At 44.8% G+C, this 22,853-nt stretch overlaps 1 protein-coding gene across 1 annotated transcript; it reads left to right on the forward strand.

Moving 5' to 3' along the window:
* Positions 1–293: 293 nt before the first annotated feature.
* Positions 294–18,991, forward strand: KCNE4 (potassium voltage-gated channel subfamily E regulatory subunit 4). Its single transcript, XM_053309005.1, has 3 exons — positions 294–414; positions 13,998–14,042; positions 16,231–18,991. Exons 1-3 carry the CDS (start codon positions 294–296, stop codon positions 16,758–16,760), a joined length of 696 nt encoding a protein of 231 aa, XP_053164980.1. The 3' UTR covers positions 16,761–18,991.
* The last annotated feature ends 3,862 nt before the right edge of the window (positions 18,992–22,853 follow it).

Consider the following 22,853-nt stretch of genomic DNA (forward strand, 5'->3'; position numbering starts at 1 on the left):
GATCTTCAATCTCTGTGATGCAATTCACAGCTTGAAAAACTAACTATGGTTTTGGCAACCTCCGGTTTCATGTTAGGTGCGAATGAGTCCGTAGTGTCCAGATCACAAGAAGTAATCGTCTCACTCTATTATGGAGCAATGGCTGACATGATGTGCAGTCCTAACAGCAACGCTGCAAGTCCCACCATCACCATGAGGACTGGGCATCATGTCAACCACCATGTCCAATTCTGGGCCCCACGTTTTATGAAGGATATTGAAAACTGGAATGAGTTCAGAGGAAGGCAACAAAGATGGTGAGGGGTCTGGAAACCAAGTCGTATGAGGAATGGTTGCAAGAGATGGGCATGTTTAACCTGAAGAAGAGAAGACTAAGGGCAGATATGATTGCCATCTTCAAATATCCAAGGTGCTGTAACACAGAAGAAGGAACAGACTTGTTCTCTGTTGTTCTTGAGGGCAGACTAGAATCAATGTTGAAATTACAAGGAAGCAGATTTAGGCTAGTTATTAGGAACAATTTCCTAACTGTAACAGCTATTTGACAGTGGAACAGTCTGCCTCATGCAGCTATCGGCTCCTTATCTGGAGGTCTTCCAACAAATGCTGAACAGCCACCTGCCAGGTATGCTATAGCAGTTTCCTGCACTGAGTAAGGGGTTGGAGCAGAAGACCTCCAGCTCTAAAATCCTATGATGCTATGAAAAGAAATGTCTGTCTGAAGCACTCCCCACTAATAGGAAACCTTATAATTTTGAGGAAGCTGTTTAAGTATGCTTGCTAGATCAGGACATTTGTCATCATGCACAGCTGTTTGTCTTTGGATTCCACCCCCCCGCCCCCAGTTTAAATAGCAATCTTGTGGTAAGATTTTTTAAAATACTTTGTCTTTTGATGCATTTTGCATCAACTCAGTTATAGCACGCTCATCGTTCAATAAATCTTAAGTAACGTACTTTGCCAATTCTTATTTTCATCTTCATATCTTTCTTTCTCACCATGAAAACTCCACTTTAGAGCGTGGGGCGAGGGGGGAATCCTAACCTCTTCTACTCCCCTCCCTCACTGCCCTTTCTTTCACACTGATCATAAACAGGCTTCAGAGAAGGATAGTGAGGGCTTTTCAACTACATGCACAGTGTCCTAGGGCCAGTGGGAATTCAACGTGGACCAGCATCTCATGGATCAAACAAACCCCAAGGGCTGATGTCATTAATCCTCTCTGACTCATTAGATAGAATCTGGCAGATAAACATAGCACAAGGAGGGTGATGCTGCATTTTTCATGGAAGCCTGCAGAATCTAGCTTTTCAGCTCACTGGGGAAAATGTTTGCTTTAGCTCAGTTTGTGTAGTAATGACATATATTATGCTATTTCCTGTTTATCTGGAAAGACAGGAGGCCCATTTACATGTTATGTTCAACATTCGTACAGCGAGTGTACAGTGTACATAAGTACAGATCTGTACACAGGTACAGCCATTCATGTATTATGCTGAACGCAGGTACAGAAGCAAACTTCCTATCTGTACCATGCATTTGAAGGGCCTGTACCAGGTTCACATTTAAAATGAACACGATGTACAGTCATTCACACAAACATGTGTACGAGTATACAGACAACACTATGCTCATACAGCATAATGTCTGAATCAGGCTAATAAGATGATAGGATGTATAGATTTATCAAGGAGGGCTGAGCTGTTAGATAGATGGACCCTCCATCTGGGTGGTCTTGGCTGAAGAAACCAAGATAGTTAAAAGACCACCCACCTGCCACAAGGAAAGCCCACTATATTTTTAGGGTACAACGTTGCAAGAGAATTCTCGCTATTTCTCACATACCCATACTATATTTGTGAAGTGCCTAGAGCTATCTGGGTGAGGCAGTATAGAAATCAAATAAATTAATAATAAAAATAAATATTGTAGGGCAACTGAACAGCTATGTGTCCATGGCTACCCAACTGACTGTTGGGTTGTTAATACAAAGGTTTAACACTCCAACAGCCATCTGGCTTAGGAAAAAATTGGGAATCTTTCTGTACTAGATGGGCCGGATGCAGAGCATGCTGTCCCCCTGCCCACCCCCCAGACCAGCATGCCCGGCTTTCTGGTTGGCCGGTCGGCCCCTCCCCCCCACCTTCTGCTCTGCCCCCCCATGCTTTCTGGCTTGCAGGCCAGTTGGCCAGCCCGCTTCCTCCCCCACCCCCCGCTTTCTGGCTTGCGGGCTGACTGGAAAGCTGGCCCACCACCTCCTCCCACCCCGTTCTCCCAGCGGCCGGGCCAGAGCCAGGCCGGCCTGCCGCCTCCTCTAGCTGACCAGCGCCTGGGCTAGGCCGGCCCACCACCGCTGCCATTGTCTCCCTTCCCTGTTGCTGTCACCAGGCAGCTGCTCTCATGAGAACTGCCATGCATGGGGCTTAGTGACAAGTATGTTTAGGAGAATTAAATATATAGATGTTACCCATCAGAGCTTGGAGAAGGTGACCCCCCTAAGCTGTTTAGAAGGGATGAATGTAAGGGGTGTGTGTGTGTGTGTGTGTGTGTGTGTGTGAGAGAGAGAGAGAGAGAGAGAGAGAGAGAGAGAGAGAGAGGGAGGAGGAGGAGGAGGAGGAGGAGAAGAAGAAGAAGAAGAAGAAGAAGAAGAAGAAGAAGAAGAAGAAGAAGAAGAAGAAGAAGAAGAAGAAGAAGAAGAAGAAGAAGAAGAAGAAGAAGAAGAAACAGCAGTTCTTGAAATCTGGAAGAGAAAAAGAGCTGTTGGCTAATAGCTGAAGGCACCTTGAGGGGTTCTCTGGGAATCTGATGTGGGACAGGGGATCCGCTGTCTTGTAAGAATGTGTAATGTTTGTCTCAACCTCCGCTTCACTTTTATATTTGTAGCTAAAGAAAAAAGAGAAAGAGAATTTCTTTCAGGCCACAATAAGATTCTTAGCTGGGTAGTGATTTAAGCAACAGTATCTTGTACTTCAATCCGACATTCAAGCTACTGCACCCCTCTGAGGTGACATTTTGTTTGGAGATGGAAAATTATGAAATGAGTGCAGCGGGCTTGCTGTCTGGTCCCTGGCATGTGTCATAGGAACATAGGAACATAGGAAGCTGCCATATACTAAGTCAGACCCTTGGTCCATTTAGCCCAGTATTGTCTTCACAGACTGGCAGCGGCTTCTCCAAGGTTGCAGGCAGGAATCTCTCTCAGCCCTATCTTGGAGAAGCCAGGGAGGGAACTTGAAACCTTCTGCTCTTCCCAGAGCGGCTTCATCTCCTGAGGGGAATATCTTGCAGTGCTCAAACATCAAGTTTCCCATTCATATGCAACCAGGGCAGACCCTGCTTAGCTAAGGGGACAAGTCATGCTTGTTACCACAAGACCAGCTCTCATCAAGTCATGTTGAGCACTGCATGGATTTGGGAGTACAGAGGAGGAAGGAAAGACTATTCCCAATAGCACATGGGTCAGCCCAGGGCCGGATTAAGGGCAACTGATGCCCTAAGCACAGCCCAATAATGGTGCCCCCCCCCTCGGCCCCCTCCATTGCTTAATTGACAAGATATTAAGACTCAAGCAAATTATTTACTTATACCTTAATATTTATTTAAATTTTAAAAAGTTTTCTTCTAGATTTTTTAAGGTAAAACAAAACAGTTTCACTGCCTATTATTTCTTATAAATAGCTGCAACAGAAGGAATGATGGGAAAGATATTTCGTCTTTAAGGTCAGACATCATAACATCTGACCATCTTTTACGTGAAGTTTTATCAATATTTTGTACTGCTCTTTACAGTAATCTTTCGCAAATCAATGACTTTTTACTTCAGATACATAGTTCAGTAGTTTCTTGAAACTTTAGTCGCTCACCAAGCCAAAGAAAACATTTCTTTAACCATGCAGAGTAAAGTCGAACACGGCAGATAAAAACAGTTACAAAAAATCGATTAAAGTTGAGTGCGGCAGTGAAATGCAAGGTGGCAAAAGAAATGCAACATGACAATAAGGGAGGCGAAATAAGAGTTTGAGGAACATTTAGCTAAAAGTATCAAAGGGAATAATAAAAACTTCTTTAAATACATCAGAAGCAGGAAACCTGCTAGGGAGGCTGTTGGACCATTAGACTATGATGGAGTGAAAGGGATTATTAAGGAGGATATGGAGGTTGCAGAGAAGCTCAATGAGTTCTTTGTGTCCATCTTTACAACAGAGGATACAGAGCATATACCTGTTTCTAAACCAGACTTTTCAAGGATGGAGGCTAAAGAACTGAGTGACAAGAGATGGAGGCTATTCCCGCGATAGCCAAAATCAGGCTAGAGGAGCCTAGCCTGATATCAGATGATATCAGCTTGCCGCTGAGCCCGGTTGCCTCCCGGAGGTTAACCTGCCTAAGTACCCCTCCCCATAAACTGGGTTTGTGGAGCGAGCACTCTGCAAACCTGGTTTTTCTGATCGTGAGTAGCCACGGCACAGCTCTGTGCCATGGATACTCATGAGTAGACCCCAGGAGGGGAGGCGAAAAGCTGCCTCCCAGCTCCGGGGGTCTCTCCAGTATGCCCTGGACACTTGCGCAGGGCATCCTGGAGCTTCCGAGGGTCGCATGGCCCCTGAACTCCCCAGTCCCCGCTGACTCCATCACGGAGTCGGCAATCGTGTGGGCGGCCGATCAGGGTGCCCAGGGCTCCCGCCCTGCTTTTGTGCGGGGAGAGCGGGCTTAGCCTTAGAACATGTAAAATGGCTTAGCCCGCTCTCCCCGCTTCTCTTCCCAAACCAGGTCTCACTGATCATGAGACCCAGCTCAACATGTTCTCAACTGTCTGGAAAAACGGAATACTAACTAATTGCCAGGACCAGATGGCATCCATCCAAGAGTCCTCAAAGAACTCAAATGTGAAATTGCCAACCTCCTTGCCAAAATATATAACTTATCCCTGCAATCCAGCTCTGTACCGGAGGACTGGAAGGTAGTAAATGTAACACCGATTTTCAAAAATGGATCTGGGGTGATCTGGGAAATTCCAGGCCGGATAGCTTAACGTCCATTCCAGGAACATTGATGGAAAGCATTCTCAAGGAAAAAATTGTAAAGCACATAGAAGAACAAGCCCTGCTGGGGAAGAACCAGCATGGTTTCTGCAAAGGTAAATCTTGCCTCACAAATCATTTTGGAGTTATCAGAGAGTGTCAACAAGTGTGTGGATCAAGGTGATCCAGTTGACATAGTATACCTGGGCTTTCAAAAAGCTTTCAACAAAGTTCCTCATCAAAGTCTCCTGAGAACACTTAGCAGTCATGGGATAAGGGGACAAGTACATGTGTGGATTGCAAACTGGTTGAAAGACAGGAAACAGAGGGTAAGTATAAATGGAGAGTTTTCACAATGGAGGGAAGTAAGAAGTGGGGTCCCCCGGGGATCTGTACTGGGACTGTTGCTTATTAATTTATTCATAAATGATCTAGAAATAGGGGTAAGCAGTGAGGTGGCCAAATTTGCAGATGATACCAAACTCTTTCGGGTAGTGAAATCCAAAACGGATTGTGAGGAGCTCCAAAAGGAACTCTCCAAACTGGGGGAGTGGGCAACAAAATGGCAAATGCGCTTCAGTGTTGGCAAATGTAAAGTGATGCACATTGGGAAGAAAAACCCCAACTTCAAGTATATACTGATGGAATCTGAGCTGTCGGTGACTGACCAGGAGAGGCGGTTGTGGTGGACAGCTCGTTGAAAGTGTCGACTCAATGTGCGGCAGCTGTGAAAAAGGCCAATTCCATGCTAGGGATCATTAGGAAAGGGATTGAAAATAAAACTGCTCATATTATAATGCCCTTATACAAAATGATGGTGCGGCCACACCTGGAGTACTGAGTACAATTCTGGTCAACCCATCTAAAGAAGGACATTGTAGAACCGGAAAAGGTGCAGAATAGAGCAACCAAGATGATTAGGGGCCTAGAGTACATTTCTTATGAGGCAAGGCTACAACACGTGGGGCTTTTTAGTTTAGAAAAAAGATGACTGCGGGGAGACATGATAGAGGTCTATAAAATCATGCGTGGAGTGGAGAAAGTGGAGAAAGAGAAATTCTTCTCCCTGTCACATAACACTAGAACCAGGGGTCGTCCCATGAAATGGATTGCTAGGAAATCTAGGACCAACAAATGCGTTTCACACAATGCGTGACTCACTTGTGGAACTCTCTGCTACAGGATGTGGTGTCAGCCAACAACCTGGGTGGCTTTAAGAAGGGTTTGGATAACTTTATGGAGGAGAGTTCTATCATCGGCTACTAAACAGAGAGCTATAGGCCACCTTCAGCTTCAAAGGCAGGATGCCTCTGAACTTCAGGGGAGTAACTGGGGAGTTGCAGGGGAGAACAGTACATGAGAGAGCATGCCCTCATCTCCTGCCTGTGGCTTCCAGTATCATCTGGTGGGTCACTGTGTGAAACAGGATGCTGGACTAGATGGCCCTTCAGCCTGATCCAGCATTACTGTTCTTATGTTCTTAAAGAGTTAAGGGCATGATAGCTTGGGGGGAAACTCTGTGGTGCTCCCCTTTCCTTGATGCCCTAAGCATGTGCTTGTTTTGCCTTATGGTTAATCCAGGGCTGTGTCAGCCCATAGAATCCTTAGCATAATAACTTTTGTACAGCTAGCTAGAAAAACTATAGTAGCAATCTCCACCAAGAGCAAACACACCTATGTTTCTGTGCTTTTCAATTGCCATTTGCTCAGGGATTGACCAAGCAACGTGGTTGAATTTATATTTTTCTTGCCCAACAAATTTCCATGAAGTTGGAAAACGTACCGAGTCAAGTAAGTCACTGGTGCTAATGTTCAGTTTGTGCATGTGTTTATCTGTGGAGGAGGTGAAAAGTCAGATATGATATACTTAAGTCAACATTAGAGATATCATTAAGAGATTGAGGGGGGAAATCTATATAGACTTGGCAAAGCAATGCTGCAGACTGATGCTGTCATATCAAATCCCAGTGGACATCAATAATCCAACATCAACAACCCCTGAGTTATTGTATGGGAATGTGTGGCAAGGGGATAAAACAGCATCCCATAACACAAAACTATGTTGGGTTTGAGAGCTGGGAAGAAAAGAAGGTAATTATTACAGTCTCTACATTAATGTCTCCACATAAAAAAGGAAATAGTAGGAGATCCAAAGTTTTTGATTCTGTAATTAAATGCTTGTTTAACCTTTAAAGAGAGAGCCAAGATATGACTAGCAAACATCCAGACCCTATCACAGGGGACTCTTCAAATCCCAGTGAGAAGATGAAATGTCTTCTATATAAATATCTCTGCAAGCTAATCAGTTGGGATGACATTTATACATACAGAGCATAGTAGATTTAGGACAATTTTCATGTTGGCTCCAGATCACTCCCTTTGTTCTGGGATGGATTATGTGATGTGCAATCTCAGTACATAGAAAGGAAGACATTATTATGGCAGCCAGTGAGTGACTAGGTTTGCTCTGTGAAAACAGAATTAACATACACATCTGCCAAATTACCATTCAGGTTTTACTTATTTTAAACTTTAATATCCGCCTGTTGAAATAATCCATTCCTTTAGGGCAGTTGACAATAAAAATAAAACACATCAAACAAGCCAAATGAAAAGTGGGTTAGAACAGAACTTATCACAACTCAGACACTTGCGTAAAAACAAATATTTTCACTTGAAATCATCTGGCTAGCCGCTATTGGAAACAGAACGCAGGATTAGATGGAGTTTGGGTTCCTTCCACACTAGCTGTTTAGTCTGGAACAGCCATTGCTTGTTCACCCACTTTTTGCAGAGAACCCAGAGAAACTGGGCCAGTCTGTTGCTTTTAAATGCTGCCTGATTGATGGTGATTTAAAATACAGATGCAGCACGAGACTGTCCAATGTGGACTGAGAAAACACTCATTGAGGTTTTAATCAAAAACCTTGAGCCTTCCTTTTATTACTGTATTTATCTGAAAGAAGAGGACTCTGGATTTAAGATAACTCCATGATTTCTAACGTCAAAGAACACAGGGAAAAACTAATCTTGGATTCAGTACAGATTCATACAGTACTTCCTGTTAAGCCTGGCAGCAAGGATACTGATAAACAGTGTTCCCTATAACAGGGATTCCCAGAAGTTGTTGACTACAGTTTCCATCTTCACCAGCTGCAATGGCCTTTGACTGTGGATTATGGGAGTTGTAGTCAACAATATATGTTACAGGGAACACTGCTGATAAATAGACCCTTTAATTTCCCTTTAATGTCAGTTCCTGTTCCTATGCCAAGCAGAGCCTTTAACACTTACCTTCTTTCAAGATTTAAATATTGGTTTCTTGGGGTAGATGGGATTTTCATATAAAGATATGGACTGGATTGAGAAAATTGGGCTAGAATTTTACCCTGAGAAGATTTTTATATGGAGAATACAAGTATGCAAATAAAACAGGGGTCCCCAACCGGTGGTACTCCAGATGTTGCTGAACTACAACACCCATCACCCCTAATCACAATAAAATGCAGCTGGAAATGATAAGAATTGTAGTTGATCACTGTGTGTGGAGTACCACAGGTTGGGAATTCCTTCAATAAAATGTCACCCTGTGTTCTGTATAGCTTGATTATACCATTATAGGTCAAGCCATTTGTTAGCCATTTGTTAGCAGAGCTGCTGCCATTTCTAACAATTTCATCTATCCCCTACCACATTTCTCCTAATGTTGTGCCAAGGCTGCACTATTCTTTCTTTCTACCTACCTACCTACCTACTGCCTGGTATATGTATCTCTAGTGGAGAGACATATCCAAAACAATAAAAAAAATACAAACACCCAAAATATAACAAAGATAAAGCAGAATAAAAACAATTAAAACACTTTCATAGGAAAAAATACATTAAAGCAATTTCAGAGAATAAAACAATTAAACAGTTCAACATGAGTTTTAATTAAATGCTTGAGAAAACAGGTGTGTCTTAAGGGCACACTTTAAAAGCAATCAGAAATGAAGAACTACTTGTTTTGACAAGGAGTGCATGCCAAAGCCCTGGGGCAACCACAGAGAAGGCCCAGAGGGCAATAGCATGTCCCTAGTAACACATTTCCTTTCAGTCCTTATTTTGTCACCCATAATGTTTCTGTGGAAGACCTGGTCCTCCTAGGTTTTCTAGCTTGTTGGATTCTATCCCTTCTTTAACATACAGTGCTACTCCACCACCAATATGCCCCTCCCTATCCTTTCTGTAGTGTTTATATCCAGGAATAACAGTGTCCCACTGGTTCTCACCATTCCACCAGGTTTTTATTGTGCTCACTATATCTAAGTTTTCATTAGTAACCAAACACTCCAGCTCACCCATCTTGGCTCGCAGGCTACTGGCATTGGTATACAAATACCTATACACTGCGTCTCTTACCTGGTGTTGGCATATGCTATCTCCCTTACTGTTGTTTGACTTTTTTGACCAGCTGTCATGTGTTTCCATCTGCTCTACTCCTGATTCTACTCTGTCCCCTTCTGCTTTATCTGAAACGTCTGCAAACTTGCACCTTAGGGGATTTTGCTTGCCAAATGAGACAAACCCCAGGCGTTATTTTAGAAGCTGCCCTGTGACATTTTGACAGCCCCCCAGGTGTCATTTTAAAAGCTGCCCTGTGACTTTGTTGATTTTAAGCATCAGCAGTCTGGTTCCATCTTGGTTCAAGTGGAGCCCATTCCTTTTGTACAGGCATTGCTTGCCCCAGTGCCTAACAAATCTAAACCCTTCCTCCTGGCACTACTGTCTCATCCACACATTGAGACCCCTCAGCACCACCTGTCTCACTGTCCCTGCACATGGAACAGGTAGCACTTCAGAGAATGCTACCCTGGAGGCCCTGGACTTCAATATGCTACCTAGTTGCCTAAATTTGTCTCCGAGGACATCCTGACTACATCTCCTGATGTGCACCATGACAGCTGACTACTCCCCAACACTGTCTAACAGCGCCTATCTAGATGTTGTGGGATGCCCACAACCTTTGCACCAGGCAGGGAAATCACCATGCAGTCTACACGTGGATCATAAACTCATCTCTCTATGCCCCTAATGAATGAATCACCCATTACCAGGAGGCTCCCAACTCCCTGGAGGAGTATCTTCTGTGTGAGAAGATATGGACACATCACCCAAGTAGGGGTCCCTTCTAAAAGAGCATCCCCCTTTTCCTAAGACCTTCATTCTTTATGACAGCAGAGGAGCTGTCAGCCTGGGAGTGGGATGACTCTATCATATGCTTGAGGATGTGCCTCTCTGAGTTTCTTCAGGTCAGCCACCTTAGATTCGAGAAAATAGACCTGTTCTCTGAGAGCCAGGAGCTCTTTTCACCGAGTCCATACCCATGACTTCTGCCCCTTTAGCAGATAGACTTAAATGCAACACTCCATACAATACACTAGAAAACATTCCTTCCCCTGATGGCATTCTACCTTCATAACTAGTTTTATTGGCTTTAAAAAAATTACTTACTTATTTGTCAGATTTGTCCTCTGCCCCAAATATTTGTCTCTGGGCAGTTAACAATGACATAAAACCAGGTAAAACATACACAAAAAATCTTAAAACAATGTAGTAAATCTAAAAATTAAAAACAGATTAAAACTGAATTTTTTAAAAAACTTAATTTTAAAAAAAGCTGAAAAAGCTTGGCTGGAGAGGAGGGTTTTCAAGTGCTTTAAAAAAAAAAGTCAGAGATGGGGAGGATCATATTTCAGTATGGAGCGCATTCCACAATCTTGAGGCAGCAACTGAGAAGGCCTGATCCCAGGCAACTGAAGACGAACCTCTCCAGACAACCTCAATGGGCAGTGGGGCTCATAATGAAGATATTCTCTTAAATACCCAGGGCCCAAGCTGTTTAGGGCTTTATAGGTTATAACCAGCACTTTGTATTTTGCCTGGAAACCTTTAGGTAGCCAGTGTGGTTCTATCAACAAAGGAGTGATGTGGTCTCTCCAAGATGACCCAGAGACCATCCTGGCTGCTGCATTCTGTACCAACTGGAGTTTCCAGATTACATACAAAGGCAGCCCCACATAGAGTGCATTGCAGAAGTCAAGTCTGGAGGTTACCAACATATGTACCACTGTTTTAAGGTCATTCATCTCAAGAAACGTGCGCAGCTATATATAGATACACACACACACACACACACACACACACACACACACACACACAAGCTGACCGGGCGCAGAACGTCTGCGCCCCTAGTTCGACTCTTCCCCCCCCTTCAGCCCCTTCTCTCTGACTCTGACTCCCTGTCTTGGCCCGCTTCTTTCCCCACCCCCACCCCGTCTGTGGTTTCTCCTGCCTCTGCTGATTTCTCCGTCCCCTCCGGCTGCCGCCTCCTCTTCCTGGTAGCCCAGCCACCTCCTGACCCCAGCGGGCATGCAGGCTGCTGCCCCCTCGCTGCGGCCGCTGCCATTTTCCCCATTCTTCTACACTCCCCCCTGCCTCCTGCCCCAGTCTTGCTTCTTGTCCTCCCTCCCTGTTCCCCTCCCAACCCGGCCTCCTTCAACACCTCTCCTGACTCTTCAGCCCATTCCCTCTTGCCGCACCTCCTCTTCATGCTGGCCCAGCCGCCTCCTGACACCCTGTGCCCTGCACACCCGCCACTGCTGCCTCACTGCGGCCGGGGTCGGGCTGCACCCACCTCCTCGCTGCACCCACTGCCATTTCCCCCGGCATCAGCTCAGTGGCCTCCTGCCCTGCGTTAGCCTCCGCCACCCAGCCAATCCGCTGGGTGCCAGGACACATCTCCACAGGCACATTTTCTCTCTCTATATATATTTGTATTTATATTTATAGTTATATATTTAATTCTCTTGGGTGTGCCTTAGAATGTGCATCCTGGTGCCCAGCTGATTGGCTGGGTAGTGGAGGTGCCTGATAGGCTGAGGCACACCCAGGAGGATTGGTCGGTGGCGGTCGGCCTAGCCATGGAGGCCAGGAGGCGGCACTTACCGGCCTGAGGAGAGGCCAGGCTGCTCCAAATGGACCCGGCAGCCAGAGCTGCTGGACCCGGCAGCCAGAGCTACAGCAAGGAAAGGCTGGGCCCATGCCGGGATGAGGAAGAGCCCATGGGAAGCACAGAGCCCATGGGAAGAGAACAGCCGGCCCCAAAGAGCGCACAGATGCTCTGTGCGGGTCGGCTAGTATGGAGAGAGAGAGAGTCTGTTTACTCGAAAGCTGCATCTTAGCTGCAATTGCCAGCTAATGAAAGGTTTTAAGTTCTGTATTTCAAGAATATTACAGAATTGGGGTTGCATTCACCTTCTCCTCATGCTGGGTGTCTCCTTTAAGATAAAGGGGGACCACTTGTGTGTCTTCCTGCATACATCCCCACTAAATTGCATGCAAAATTCCTTTGATATCTGTATGCAAACTCTTGTTCACAAAGCTCTGTGTAGCAAAGTTCCCCTGGTCTGAGCCTTGTCTTCTCATGGGATGCTTCCAAACTGAGCCTCCTCAGGAATATGCCCCCCCCCCACAAGCTGTGTGACTCATCTGCAGCGAATCTCCACCCACTGTCTCCTGAAGCACTGCTGAAACTGAAACTGCCCTGTCAAAAGAAACAAACTCCTAGAGAGCCAGAAATCAAACCCTAGCAAAGACTAGCCCTAACAAACTCACCTTGTCCTTCCCCCCTTGCTTTCTTGATGATTGATTGATTGGCTTGCTTGTTTGCTTCTTTAGGAAAGAAAACAAAAGTTTGCTGCCTCCCCTGGTCTGAGCCTTATCTTCTCAAGAGCTGCTTCCAAACTGAGCCTCCTCAGGAAATCAGGCACCAGGCTAAAGCCTTCCTGTTCTGACAAGCTTTTAGTCTGTAATTGGCTGTTTATGTTGGCATTCCGTGGGTTTTGTACCAGTTTACTAGTTGTTGCATTTGTATTCTGATTTTAGATTTGGTTTTGTTATGTATTTCCTTTTGTAAATCATTCCAAGTACCCCAGTTAGTTGAGTGGTATACAAATTTAATAAATAAATCTCTAGATATTCAGTGCATTTCAGCGATTTGCCTTCTCCAAGGGTACAAAAGGAATGTCTCCTTAGCTTAGATTCCCTCAAAATGCCATGATCCTGGCAAGTCTTTATCCTGAGAAGGGGAAAGACATGATGTAGTGAGAGCTCGTAATGGTCACAGTTTGAGCACCACTGCAGATGTCAGCTGCATCGTTTGACCAGGGATCACAATAATGTCATTTAACTCTTTGAAACACGCAGCAATTCTTTTATTTTCAAAAGAGAAATTAACTTCTGTAAGAATATGAAAATATTTCTTTCTGTTATAAAGAAGCTGCAGCATGCCTTTCAATATACTATAAATGGCGTTGATTCCTCTGTCGTAGACACTGGTGGCCATATCTCAGTTCTCCATTGGATACTATCTATGAGCTTCTCTCTCAGCTGTCTCCCAAACCTTAATCAACCATGAGTAGAGTTGTAGATTTCAGAAAATGAGCCAAAGATATCTTGGCAGCCAATAAAAGATAGTTGCCAAGTCAGTCTGCAATAGCCCTGGGAAGAAAACATGACTTGTGCATGGCCATGAAAGGGGTTTTCTGCTTATTGTCCTGGCTTCAGTTGGGCATTGCTTGGTATAAAGCTGCCTTATTCATTAGCAAGATTTGTCCCTATATATACAGAACACCTCTCAGAGCACATAATCTAATCCATCATTAGAGTGTGAGTGCCTGAACAGAGTTTCTGCTCTCTCTGGCATTGGCCTTTGTTTAGGAAATTCTTACTCAGATTTCCCACCCTTTTTCATTTTACAGAAGTGTCAGGAGTTCAGCCAGTTCAGCTGCAGGCCTTCACTGCAGCCATTCGTTGGCTCCCAAATGAAGTAATATAAACTCTCATGTCACGTGATGAAACTTTGCTTCAGAGACTATTAATTCTGGCAGCAGCTGCAGAAAGTTTTCAGAACTTGGGAATCTGCTGGATGAACAGACTTCTGCGGGGGCTGGAGAAGCAAGAAATTATTTGCAGACTCACGTAAGTTGCTCAAATCTCTTTTTCTTTGCTTCATTGCATTGGAGATAATAATCCCTTCCTATCATTATTTTCCCTAGTACAGCACTGAGAAGCTATACAAATTCACAAAGCTTCAATTCAATGGCCGTGTCTGATAGTAAGCCTTTCTCTCCCAACTTTCTGGCTCCCACATTTATGAATCTAGTATTTCAGAATTGCCTTTTCATCCTTTGTTAATTTGTGATCACATACTGTCTCTGCAGTATTATGCATTATATTTAGACAAAAAAGAAAGTGTTGCCCAAGCAGAAACCTTCTTCTGTGAAGTTCTATATATTTGCAAAAGAAAAGGAAAAATGTGATAGAATCATATAGCAATATTTAATATGTATATAGTGCATACACAGTTTTCAAGTAACTTAGCACATTTTTTTCCTCATTAACTCTTGCAAGAACCTAGTAAGGTGGGTCAGTATTATGATCTCCACATACTATGGGAAACTGAAAAGAACAGGAGCTTGCCTGAAACACCAAGTGTAAAAAGAACATAGGAAGCTGCCTTAAACTGAGTCAGACTCTTGGTCCATCTAGCTCAGTATTGTCTACAGTGACAGGCAGCACTTCATTCCTTCCTTTCTTCCTTCATTCAGTTTCTATACCGCCCTTCCAAAAATGGCTCAGGGCAGTTTACACAGAGAAATAATAAATAAATAAGATGGATCCCTGTCCCCAAAGGGCTCACATTCTAAAAAGAAACATAAGATAGACAGTAGCAACAGTCACTGGAAGTACTGTGCTGGGGGTGGATAGGGCCAGTTACTCTCCCCTGTATAATAAAAGAAAATCACCACGTTAAAAGGTGCTTCTTTGCCAAGTTAGCAGGGTTTTGCCTATTTGCTATGGTTTCGGCCAGGAGTCTTTCCAGCTCTACCTTGAGATGCCAGGAATTGAACCCGTGACTCTTCTTTGCATGCAAGCAGATGCTCTGCTACTGAGCTACAGCCCCATCCCGGAGGAGGAATATCTTATAGCAGACAGTGCTCACATGTAGTCACCCATCCAAATGCAAATCATGGCAAACACTGCTCAGCAAAGGGGACAATTCATGCTTGCTATTGCAAGACCAGCTCTTGGCCAGTTCATGGCTTAGGTGAGATTTGAACTGGGGACTGATCAGGTCACGCTCTTAGCTTTCACAAAATGTAGACCTTTCACAAAATGTAGACCTTCAAGTGGACCTAGGGAGCTGACTTAAACTGAGTCAGACTATCGTTCTGCCTAGCTCAGTATATGTCTGCACCGACTGGCAGCGGCTGTTCAGGATTTCAGACAAAGGTCTTTCACAGTTCTAGCTGGAGATGCCAGGGATGGACCCCAGGATCTTTGACATACAAAGCAAGTGATCTATCACAGAGCTACAGCCCCTCCAGGTGGCACAATAGTACTTGAGACCAGGGTTGACCCACAATATGGTGGTGCCTGAGGCTGGCTCCCACCGATGACCCTGGTGGGAGTCAGCCCCCTTTCAAAATAGACCCATCTGGGCTTTGAAACTGGTGTGGAGGGGGTAAGGTAAGGTAAAGTGTGTTGTCAAGTCGTTTTTGACTCCTGGTGCCCACAGAGCCCTGTGGTTTTCTTTGGTAGACTACAGGAGGGGTTTGCCATCGCCTCCTCCCGTGAAGTATGAGATGATGCCTTTCAGCATCTTCCTATATTGCTGCTGCCCGATATAGTACCAGCAGGGATTCGAACCGGCAACCTTCTGCTTGTTAGTCAAGCATTTTCCCACTTCACCACTTAAGGTGATGTGGAGGGGGTAGGGAGGAGGAAATGTTGCCAGCAGCCTCTTCTCTCCTCATGCTTCTTGCAAGCTTTGCAAGGAGTGTGAGGACAGACACTCCACCCAAACTCTTTGGTCCCCAAAAGCTGCTTTGGTGGTGTGGGGAGCACCTTGCCATTCTGCTGCTGCCCCAATAATCTGCTGCCTGAGGTGACTGTCTCACCTTGCCTCATGAAAGGGCTGCCCCTGACTGAGACTAGACCCCTGTAAATTTTCTTAAACTTAAACTTTCCTACCTGGTTAAGCTCTATACTATCCAGATGATTACAACATCTCATGGTGATTGTTCATTTGCATTTAACTAGAATCAGCTTTGTTTTTTGATATTTGATTTCTGGTATTCATGCTTAAACTTATGTGCTCTTCCAGGTTCTGACTTCCCTGAAGCCCTTTTGATGTTCAGGATGGACCAGGCAAACATGACCAGTACCATCCTTGCTACTGAAAGCTCGAAGCCTGTTATGCCCGCTTCTGAGAAGAGTGGCAATGAATACTTCTATATCCTGATAGTGATGTCTTTCTATGGAATTTTCCTAATGGGAATCATGCTGGGCTACATGAAGTCAAAGAGGAAAGAAAAGAAATCCAACTTACTGCTGCTATACAAAGATGAGCAGAGGGAGTGGGGCCAAGCTGTCAAGTCCCTGCCAACTGTCTCAGGACTGAGGTCGGTCCAGATTCCAATGATGTTAAGCATGCTGCAAGAGAGCATGGCCCCAGCGCTCTCCTGCACCCTCTGCTCCATGGAGGGCAGCAGTGTCAGTGAGTCTTCCTTGCCAGATGTGCACCTCACCATTGAAGAAGAGGTCCCTGATGCTGAACTGGTGGAAACAGCTGGTGCAGCCCTCCTGAATGACAGCAGCGAAGGCTCTTCAGAAAGCATCCACCAAAATTCCTAGCACTAGCAGGCACTAGAAACGCACCATCTTTCGAAGAGGTAGAAAAAGTAAAGGCTATACTTTCCAGTTTTGCCTCCTGCCCTGATCATCTACCATCAAGAATGGAAGGGGCAGCCAACCTGTTGTTAGAAGCGTGACGTAAGAGGCACCAAACACACATGTATCTGAGCAGTCCATTTGTAGGTATAATGGAATGCCTTATTAAGGGGGAGTATGTCTCCTCTGGAAAATATCCATTTGCATAGCCTCTTCTCACTTCCGAATTCTGTAAGTGTGGGACACTTGCATTTTGACAGTTAGCCTCATTTACCCTGTAAAACTGCAGAATTCCTCGAGGAGGCCCCCAGGACTAAAAGAGATGTGTTAAGAAAGACCTCCACTTGTTATGGACATGTGGACATCAAAGGCAGGAATTGTGCAATGTAATAGGATGATCTTGGCTTCACTACAGCACAAATGAATTTGTAACTGTATGACATGTGCAGCTCCATGGAAATAGACTTGCATGAATCTATCTAGCAAAAGGTGCCTTTGGGACCAAGAGTGGTGGAAGCACCAGTGATGGAAATAAAGGAGCATATTTTTATGTCAGCAGAGCCTGTGGCTGCAGTCTGAGGCCATTCCACCCTTAATGGTGTTTTTACCAAGTAAACCCAGTGACATGGAGGAAGGCTTGCAGCTTCTAACTCCACAAAAGGAGCTTTAGATCAGGCTTGGTTGACAGCCTCCATCTCGCCTCTTGATACAATAATTTGTTGCAAGAATTTTTGCTACAGTCTAACGATGATTACGGCTCAGTTCTTCCATCACATCAAAACATGGCTTAGAACTACGCCTGCTTACTGAGCAAAGAGGCACCTTTAAAAAGTGGTGATTCTCTTATGTTTATCAGGGGGAGAGCAACTGGCCTTATCGATCCCCTGCACAGTACCCCTCCAGAGGTTGTTGCTGGTGTCTATCTTATGTTTCTTTTAAGACTGTGAGCACTTTTAGGACAGGGAAGCATCTTATTTATTATTTATTTTCCAATGTAACCACTTTGAACATTTTGTTGAAAAGTGGTACATAAATATTTGTAGACAAATCACAGTTTAGAGCTGCTCCTTGTCTGTTTTTGTTTCTTTAGTGCAGGGTCCTCTGGAGATGGAGCAATGGACAACCTGTCAATTCAAAGATTGTGCCAAGCCATTTGTTAGCACAAAACACAGTTTGCAAATGCAGTTGAGTGTGATTCCTCATTCTAGTTTGCTGGCTGATTGCAAACGTGGCATATCAGTTCAGACACCACGCCAAACCATAGCCCAACTTCTTTTAGTATGGTTTGATGCAGTGTCTGAAATGAGCCATTGGCATGATTTTTGCTAGTTAAACAGCTGCCCAGTTTGGGTGATTGCTTCCACTGTGCATTTGCACTAACATCAATGTTTGGATTGGTCTTGGAAGCCTGAGAACAGAAATACTGCCAAAATGTCTCTCTGAGTTTTCGAGTTAAAATAGCTTGGGAACATAGTCATTGCTTTTAAAGTCTGGGGTAGTCTGGGAAAATGAAGCATGCAAACTGAACTGGCACAAATGAGGTGAAAAGTCCTTTTTTTTTACTGCCATTTTCATGCAAGTTCGGTATGACCTAATCCAGGGGTTCTCAAGCCTGGGTTGCCAGATGTTGTTGTGCTACATGGATAGGATTAAGTGATTAAAGAGAATTGTCACTTTCAGTTCAAGCCTATGCATGTTTACTCAGAAGTAAAGCCCACTGTGTCTAACAGCACTTACTCCCATGTAAGTTTGCATGGGGTTGTAGATTTTGCTCCCTGGCAGGGATCATTTTACTCTCAGAGAAGCTTCACTGAGGACTGGCTGCAAATCCCATGACAGGCAATGGGAATATTTCTATCAACTTTGCTGATCAACCCACAAGCACCAACTATGTGTTACTTCATTCAAAGAGGGGCTGTTTAAGTGCACAAAGAAGCCAAATTACTTTTGGCATTTTGTCTGGAATCACTTGAATCCTGTAACTTTCCCACTGAGACTGATGTGAGCTATCATGTTTGTTCTTTCATTGCTTTATCTTACTTTCTTTCATTTTAATATAATATTTTCTTGCTTCAAAAGACAGATAGTTATGTAAATAGTTTGATACCAAACTGTATTTATGTGTCTTGTGTATTTAAGTTTAACTATTCCTTTCTGATAACATTAATTTTTATTTAAATAAACAGTTCACTTTTTGGGTGACTTTTATGTGGTGTTTGTTCACTACTCCAGAGTTCAGGAAGATCAGGAAGTCCCTGGTTTGAATCCTGCCTAGGCATAAACTCACTAGGGTGTCATGAACAACTCCTTTCAGATTCACCTGATAATTGCCCCTCCAGGAGCTGTATTCAGAAGGATATTGCCTCTGAATTGGAGGCTCCATAGCCATCATGACTAATTGCCAATGTTAGACCTATCCTCCACAAATTTATCTAATTCCTCCATTAAAGCCATCTAAGCTAGTGGCTGTCGTCATATCCTGTGGCAGCACATTCCATACATTAATTAGGTGTGATGTGAAGAAATACTTTCCCCTGCCTGTCCTGAATCTCCTGTCTATTTATTTTATATGATGACCCAGGATTATGAGAAAGGGAGAAAAACCTCTGTCTGTCCATTTCCCCCACACAATGTATAATTTTATATCTCTCTATTATGTCTCTAGCCTTTCATCATAGGAAAGGACATTGGAGTTGCCCTTTTTGGCAGAAACCACAACCAAAAGATCACTTCCCTGGTTAATCACTGCCAGTTCAGATCTCGGCTGTGTACATAGCCCTGTTTGTCTGTTACCTTGTACCTGTGTTCAGACGTTTGTATACACGTACATGCTCTTGTATAAATGACAGTCCCTGTGCTCATTTAAAAAGTGAACATAGGTACAGCTCCCTCAAATGCATGGTGTAGATAGGAAGCATACCGGCTGTACCTGTGTTCAACATATGAACAACTGTACTTGTGTACAGATCTGTACCTAGCCCTCTTTAGATGTCATTAAATAAGATGTTTTAGTAAGAACTAATCTGCCTACTTTACTTTCACTATCCCTACAACTGGATTAAATTTGGTACAAATTGGTTAGGCAGTTCGCAAGTTAGCCCACTGTTGCCTCAAACGTTTCTGTGTCCACCATCTTGAATTGGGATGGATGACATAATCACAAACTATGTGTTTGAGGTGTCCCTATTTGTCTCTACAACTGTACCAAATTTGGTCCAAATAGATTTCTACTTGCATCTCAAACATTCACATGTCTGCCATCTTGAATCAGGGTGGATTACATCATTAGGAACTATGCCCTTTTGCTGCCCCTATGTGTCCCTACACCTGTAGCAAATTTGGTTCAAATCGGCTAGGTGGTTCACAGGTTAGCCCACTTGCACCTCAAACATTCACAGATGCACCACCTTGAACTGGGGTGGATGACATCATCACAAACCACACCGTTTTGGCGTGCCTGTATGTCCCTACATCTGTAGCAAATTTGGTTCAAATTGGTCCGGGCAATGTGAAGTTGATAGTTGGGGGCAGTGCTCCCTCTAACAGGGATTCCCAGATGTTGTTGACTACAACTCCCATAATCCCCATCCAAAGGCCATTGCAGCTGGGGATGCTGGGAGTTGTAGTGAACAACACCTGGAAATCCCTGTTAGAGGGAACAGTGGTTGAGGACACACAGATACACACATGGAATGCTGGGTGATCTCATAAGCCTACTAGAAAGGAGGCTTAAAAAGGAGGCTGTATTGATGTACAGTGTCCCAAGAGTGAACCAGCAAGTCCCATTGAAAGGCCTCACCCCCTGCTTTGCCCACACTGGGGCATCCCAGCCTTCCAGTTACAGAAACAAGCTCCATCATGTTTATGGTTCTTGCCTGTTCAGATGGATGCTGTAAGCATAGACAGTGCAGGTGATGAGGATTTTTGAGCATGTCAGTGCCAAGGCATAACTTCTGGGTGTGCTCTTGGGATGTTATATGCAAGCACAGCATCCCTTTTTTCATATCTGAAGAGAGCTTCCGTGTACACTGTACACAGATGGTACAAGTGTACCTCTTCCGTGTACACTGTACACAGATGGTACATAAGATATGCGAAGTTAGAATATAGATTTGTCTTTAACAACAGTTTTATGTGCAGCAGTCAGCAGGTGACATTGTTTGGGTCTGGTGCCAAGTTACTGGGGTCCTAGAGCAGAGCCCTGCATTGCACTTCCCCATGGCATAATTGGGCCCAGCGCGCGCACATGCATGCACACACACAAACACACACACACCATGGGGCTCCTGCACTTCTTGAGCTTACCTGTGGCAACAGGTGGCAACAGGCAGCAGCTTCTCCTGCTTTCCCCTTCAATGAATGGGGGAGGCTCTTTGGTGGTGGCTCCTCCCCTCCCACCTTGAGAGGGTTAAGGGGAAAGGAGTAGCCATTGTGTCCCAGCCCATTCACTGATGGGGGTGGAGAATGGGAAGAAGAGGAGCTGTTGCTGCTGCCAGGTAGCTTGACAGCTTCTCCCACTCCTGACCCAGTTCTGATGGCATGATTCAGTGGAGAGACTTGGGCCACCCTCACAGCCAGCACCACAATCTACAGATGGGACATCTCCTCCCATAAAGCACTGTGTCATTGCAGGACCTCAAGGGGATTATCCCACTGGCTGGTGAGGAGAGCAGAAGGAGGAGCTGCTGTGAGTCTCTTGGTGAGCAGGCAGCCTTGGGTGGCAGTTTCCCCTCCACTTTCCCCACCAGCCAATGGGCCTTTTCTCCACAGCTGCTGCATCCTCACCAAGACACTCATGCAGCAGCTCATCTTTCTCCCACCCTCCAGTGCAAGCATCCCCTAGAGACCCTACAATGACACAGCCTCTGAGAGACACTCTTTGTAGAGAGGCTGCTGGGCACAGCAGCAGTGCAAATCTTTTGGATGACTCGCATCACTGCCACCAGCAGTACATCAGGGTCAGGAGGCTGGCCCAGCCAGGTGGGACCTCTAGCAGATGTGGACACCTAGCCGTTGCCTGACCTTGCTGACCCCTGATGCTACCCATAATAATGTTGCTTCATGCTGTGAAAAGCTTTGCCTGCTCATTTCTGCATTGTAAGTGCCATCAGAAAGTCAGAAAAGGAGAGCGGTGAGATTTCTACTACCATTCCACTACTATTTATATACCAGTACCACTTTCCAACAACAGTTTCCAAAGCAGTTTACATAAAGAGTCACGGATTGGCCAGAATTCCATGGTCTTTATGGCTTCTGTTTATTTAGTTGCCATTAAAGGAAAGAAAGATTGTGCTGTCAAGTCGGTGTCGACTCCTGGTGACCACAGAGCCATCAGGTTTTCTTGGTAGAATACAGAAGTGGTTTACCATTGCCTTTCTCCCACACAGTATGAGATGATGCCTTTTGCCATTGTCAACTGAAGTGAGCATTAGTTGCCATTAGGCTAGCCTTTAATAAAAGCCCAGCGAGCCACCCTGATATCCCTGTGAAGGTCACTGGACTTGCTGACTGTAGTGGAAGCCAAAAGGGACATCAGGAAGGCAAGGCCGACTTTGACACTTCCCCTGGTGGAAAACTGCTGTGGCCAGAGTGTCTGCCCCACCTATTAGTTGCCTTTTAATAGGACAGAAGACAGAGGCAGACACTCTGATATCCGAAGTCATCCAAGAGGGGAAGAAAAGAGTTCATTCCAGTCTTGGGAGAATGGGAGGTGGGAGGTGGCAACCCTAATACCTCCCAGCTGGTATGGGGAGGATGATGGCTGGGGGGAAAGATGAGAATTTGGTCATCACAACCTTGTCTGAAGACAGGCATGAAAACTGGTGGGATATGGATGCAATGCATCACTGATGACACCACTTTTTCATAGACCAGAGCAAAAAGAACTTTTCAGAGGAATGTTAAGGAGTAAGAAGACCAGCAGGGCTGGAAAATAAACTCTGAAGAAGCTTGGTGCCCATGGACTCACTCCAGAACCTGGCAAGAGACCCTTGGGACACAATATGCAACATACCATGTGATCAGCATACGCTAATTCCAGGAATACAGCAGTAGGTC

Source organism: Hemicordylus capensis, chromosome 3 (assembly GCF_027244095.1).
Source record: "Hemicordylus capensis ecotype Gifberg chromosome 3, rHemCap1.1.pri, whole genome shotgun sequence".
Lineage (NCBI taxonomy): Eukaryota > Metazoa > Chordata > Lepidosauria > Squamata > Cordylidae > Hemicordylus > Hemicordylus capensis.

Coding starts and splice junctions, on each gene's coding strand:
- KCNE4 (XM_053309005.1), top strand. CDS start 294: ATGGTGAGGGGTCTGGAAACCAAGTCGTATGAGGAATGGTTGCAAGAG. Junction 415..13,997: donor CTTCAAATATCCAAGGTGCT/GTAACACAGAAG, acceptor CTGGATGAACAG/ACTTCTGCGGGGGCTGGAGA. Junction 14,043..16,230: donor GAAATTATTTGCAGACTCAC/GTAAGTTGCTCA, acceptor GTGCTCTTCCAG/GTTCTGACTTCCCTGAAGCC.